The sequence below is a fragment of the Ciconia boyciana genome, chromosome 30 (genome assembly GCF_034638445.1).
Source record: "Ciconia boyciana chromosome 30, ASM3463844v1, whole genome shotgun sequence".
In the NCBI taxonomy this organism is placed as follows: Eukaryota; Metazoa; Chordata; class Aves; order Ciconiiformes; family Ciconiidae; genus Ciconia; species Ciconia boyciana.
Window position 1 is genome coordinate 740,578 of NC_132963.1, and position 4,588 is coordinate 745,165.

General features: G+C 51.8%; 1 protein-coding gene across 1 annotated transcript; it reads left to right on the top strand.

The window, feature by feature from the left end:
• The first annotated feature begins 450 nt into the window (after positions 1 to 450).
• LOC140644971 (alpha-tectorin-like) lies at positions 451 to 4,103 on the top strand. Its single transcript, XM_072848160.1, has 7 exons — positions 451 to 487; positions 593 to 628; positions 997 to 1,127; positions 1,624 to 1,905; positions 3,094 to 3,231; positions 3,808 to 3,998; positions 4,100 to 4,103. The coding sequence occupies exons 1-7, from the start codon at positions 451 to 453 to the stop codon at positions 4,101 to 4,103; spliced, it is 819 nt and encodes a 272-aa protein (XP_072704261.1).
• The last annotated feature ends 485 nt before the right edge of the window (positions 4,104 to 4,588 follow it).

The window sequence follows — 4,588 nt, forward strand, 5'->3', positions numbered from 1 at the left end:
ACATCGTGCAGCCTCCATCCTGCCTCAGTTTCTCCTTTTTTCCAGCCAGGAAAACAACTAGGTGGGGTTTTTTTCACCAAAACTCCTTTAATTTATGCCTAACTTTGCTCCGGGGCCGGGGCGGGGGGGATTCCCCTGGGTTCAGTCCCCAGGTTGGGGCAAAATGGGACCAGTAAAGGGTTAAAATACACTCGGGGGAACTCTGAATTTTCTCACCTCTCCGTCAGCAATAAAAACTTTCCTAGTCGTGCAATTCTTTAAAAAACGGTCCAAATCATTCATCCCCACCACACCATGGGGCATAAATACCATGAAAAGAGCCTGGCTGGTATTTTAAGGAGAAACCTTCCACCTCCAGAGCATCGTTGGGCTGCTTCGTCAGTTGGTTGGGTGTTTGTTGTTTTTTTTTAATAATTTTTACAGAATTTTGATAGTTTTGCAAGAGCTGGGATGAAGCCCTCCTTCGCTTTCCTGCTCCTGATGTTAGGTAGGTTAAAAAAGACACCAGTTTTCTCCTGAGGATGCTGCTAGATGGAAAAGTCGGGGGTGATGGTTGTTCCCGGGTTAATATTTCCCCCCGTCTCTTCTCCAGGAGCTGTGATGAACGTCCAGGCGGCGCGAGAAAAAGGTAGATATTGGGGTTGTGGGGTCTTGGCATTAAAAGATGGTATTTCCACCCAAAACAGGGTTGTTTCTGCTTTAGTTTGGGAAGCGGGAAGGGACCAGAGCTTCCTCCCGGCTACGTTGTGGACAAACGGAAATCAGATGTTCTATTTTCGCACTGTTTGTCCTCAAATCTGCGTATACCCCATGGGACAATTCCCTTCAGTCCCGGTTTCACCCCAAGAGGAGTCAACCCCATTTTTAAGTAACCTGGAGCACAGACCTCATCTAAAATCAGGAATCCCAAAGCTGGTGGGCTGCACCCCCAAAATGCACGAGGTTGGGAGGGTTTGGGGAGGGTCCCCCAATACCTCAACCTCTGCTTTCCTGCAGCATCCCTGCTCTACCCCTACGGTCCGGACCAGCATGACCATAAGAACCCCAAACTTGATGACGGGTCATCAAAGAAGCTCTCCCTTGGCGTGCCCTTCACCTTCTACAGCAAAGAGTACCAAAAGCTTTACGTACGTGAGCCAAAATTCCATGTCTTCCTCGCGTGTCTCTCCATTTTCCGATTTCCCCTCTTTTTTTTTTGCTCCCTTTTCCAGTCCATTTTGTCACTTCCCCCCCACCCCCACCCCCCCCAATCTACCTGTTTGTGGGATTATCCTAGTTGCCTTAATACAATTTTTTTTTTCTGGTGCATCAAAGCATCCTCGTATGGTTGGTGGGTCTTGGGAGAAGACCTACACCCTTTCTGGAGCAGTGGTTGGGAGGTCCGTGGCCAAGTTTAGGGCTGTTATATTCCACCCCCACCCTCTTTTTGATGGAGCCGTAGATGCAGTAGTGACCTAAACACCTCCAGTACGGTTGTAGAGATGCAGAAGTCAGCGGTAAGACCACATCTGGGTGCTGTGTCCATCTCCAGGGTACCACAACCAAGTCAAGGTGTTGACCACGTGTGACGGGGCTCCAACAGAGGTTGCCGCCACATCGGGGTTGACCTGGTGTCTTTCGCAGGTGAACAACAACGGTGTGATTTCCTTTGACACCCGCGTCAACCAGTACACCCCCGACCCCTTCCCGCTGGCTGACGGACGCCCCTTCGTGGCCCCGTACTGGGGGGACGTGGACAACGTGCGGGGAGGGGATATCTACTACCGAGAGACCACTGACCCGACGCTGCTGACACGCATCACCAAGAACATCAACGAATACTTTCCCAAGATCCCCTTCACCGCCACATGGGCTTTCGTGGCCACTTGGGACCACGTGGCCTACTACGGCTCTACCAGCAATAAGGTAAGGTCCACAGTCATGACTTGAAGGCCAGAGAAGGTCACACACGTGAAAATTAATTTATCCCACCCTGACTCGGTGCAGACACAAGCACGTGGCCACAGGCAAATGCGGTTTTGGAGAGCAAAATGAATCGTGGCCTCAAATCCGTCCTCGATTTGATGACTGAGGATGGAGACGAGCCAAAACCAGAGCTCTGCTGCAGGTCCTCAACTTGTTGGTCTTCACAACCCATTCATTCGCTCTCGCAACGCATGTGTTGGCCTTACGAGCCGCTCATTGGCTCTCATGACCCGCTTGTTGTCCTCACGACCCATTCATCGGGCCTGCAACCCTTTTGTTGGCCTTACATTCCATTCGTTGGCCTTCGTGACCCACTCGTGGGCCTCTGCAACCCATTTGTTGGTCTCATGACCCGTTTGTTGGCCTTACACCTTATTTGTTGGCCTCCGTGACCCACTCGTGGGCCTCTGCAACCCATTTGTTGGTCCCATGACCCGTTTGTTGGCCTTACAACCTATTCGTTGGCCTTCGTGACCCACTCGTGGGCCTCTGCAACCCATTTGTTGGTCCCATGACCCGTTTGTTGGCCTTACAACCTATTCGTTGGCCTTCGTGACCTCTTCGTTGGCCTTCACGTTCCATTCATGGCCTTCACGTTCCATTCATGGCCTTCACGACCCATTCATTGGCCTCCATGACCCATCCATTGCTCTTTACCACCCATTCATTTGCCTTCATGACACTTGGTGACGTGTAGGCAAATGACATTTGGTGACATGACGTGAGGTCCTCCGGTCCCTCTGTCCTACCTGCCAGCCCTGCATGGGAACACAAAACCTCCTGGAGCTCCTCAACTATCCCTAGGTGCTGACGGTGCAGGTGTCACATCCAAACTTTTACTCCCCAATTAATTTACGGGTTTTTTTCTGTGTTGAAAGCCAGCTTTTCCACTGCACTGTTCTTCTGGCCACCTCGTGCAGAGAAAGACATCGTGGTAGAGCACCCAAAGTACTCATCTGAAGGTAGACACCAAGAAACCAGCCTGGATGGGCCATTCCTGACCAAGATGGCTTCCTCCCACAGCTCAGGGCAAGGAGTCTACACCTGGGTGCAGCCCTCAGGGCTAAATCCCATCCATATCTGCTCATCCCACCACTCCTGGTGTCATCTCCCCCTTCCTTTTTGCAGGGCAACACCTTCCAAGCCACCCTGACCACCGACACCAAGACGTCCTTCATCATCCTCAACTATTGGGATATCCAGTGGACTACGGGGGAGGCCAGTGGTGGTGACCCCGAAACAGGTCTCGGAGGCACCCCAGCCCACGTACGTAATTTTTTTTGGTAGAAGACAATGCTGAAGCTAAGTTGGCCCGTCATGTTTTTTGGGGACAACACCAAGTTCATCCAAGACTGGAAGTTGGCCTGTACCATTCTAGGGGGACAACAATGCCAATGGTAGGATGGTGGCCCACAATATTTTGGGGGGAAAACACCAGGTTCACTCACGGTAGGTAGAGGTCGTCCCATACCATCTTCTGGGGACAACGGTGACGAAGGTTGGAGCTTGGCCCACAACGTTTTTTGGGGGAAAACACCAGGTTCACTCACGGTAGGAGGTCGTCCCATACCATCTTCTGGGGACAACGGTGACAAAGGTTGGAGGTTGGCCCACAACGTTTTTTGGTGACAATGTCGAAGGTTGGAGGTTGGCCCACAACATTTTTTGGTGACAACGTCGAAGGTAGGTGGTTGACCCATAACGTTTTTGGGGGACAACACCAGGTTCACCGAAGCTTGGAGGTTGGCCCATAACGTGTTTTGGGGACGCCACCACCACCAGCAGGAGGTTGTCCCGCTCCATTAATCCCTCCAAAATCCTCCATTTTGTCCCCGTTTCCAGGCCGGCTTCAACAGCGGAGATGAAACCAACTTCTACAACATCCCCGGCTCCCAGACCGAAGCCATCATCAACATCACCAAGACCTCCAACGTCAACGTCCCGGGGCGTTGGGTCTTCCAAGTGGATGAGTTTAAGGTGACGGGGGTCCCCACCGAGGTGCCCAAGGTCGCCGACAGCAACAACTGCTGGTTGTAAGTTGAGTTTTTTGGGGTGGAAACCTAGAAAAAAGGGAAAATTGAGAATTACTTGGCGAACCGTTTCCTCCTCTTGAGTTCTGGGTTTCCTCCCGCAGATAAATCACGGCATCTGGGGCAGAGGAACCGTCCCCGTCGTCCCCGTCGTCCCCGTCGTCCCCGTCGTCCCCGTCGTCCCCGTCCCCGTCGTCCCCGTCCCCGTCGTCCCCCCGTCACGCGCGTAGGACAGGGTCGCACAACCAGAGCAATAAAATTGCAGCTGAGACGTGGCGGCTCCCGTGTCCTCTTCATTTCTCACGGGCGGCCGGGCGCTTTTTGGACCAGTCGTGCCCAAATTCAATTTTTTTTGGCCTCTTTGTGCATTAATTTGTGGAATTTTTGCACTCTGTGTGCACAAATTTACAAATTTTGGCCCTCTGCCTGCGCAAATATACGGGGGCTTGTGTCGCTATACGCAAATTTAAAATTTATTGCCCTCTGTATCCGTAAAATTATGATTTTTTTCATACACCACGCATGCATTTAGGATTTTTTGCCCTCCGTGGGCATAAATTTACAATATTTTTGCCAGCGTGTTCAGGAATTTG

Bases quoted from the DNA above. Each gene is read 5' to 3' on its own strand.
- LOC140644971 (XM_072848160.1), top strand. From the start codon at position 451: ATGAAGCCCTCCTTCGCTTTCCTGCTCCTGATGTTAG. The intron at 629-996 runs GTAGATATTGGG...GCTTTCCTGCAG, and splicing joins CCAGGCGGCGCGAGAAAAAG to CATCCCTGCTCTACCCCTAC. The intron at 3,232-3,807 runs GTACGTAATTTT...CCCCGTTTCCAG, and splicing joins TCGGAGGCACCCCAGCCCAC to GCCGGCTTCAACAGCGGAGA.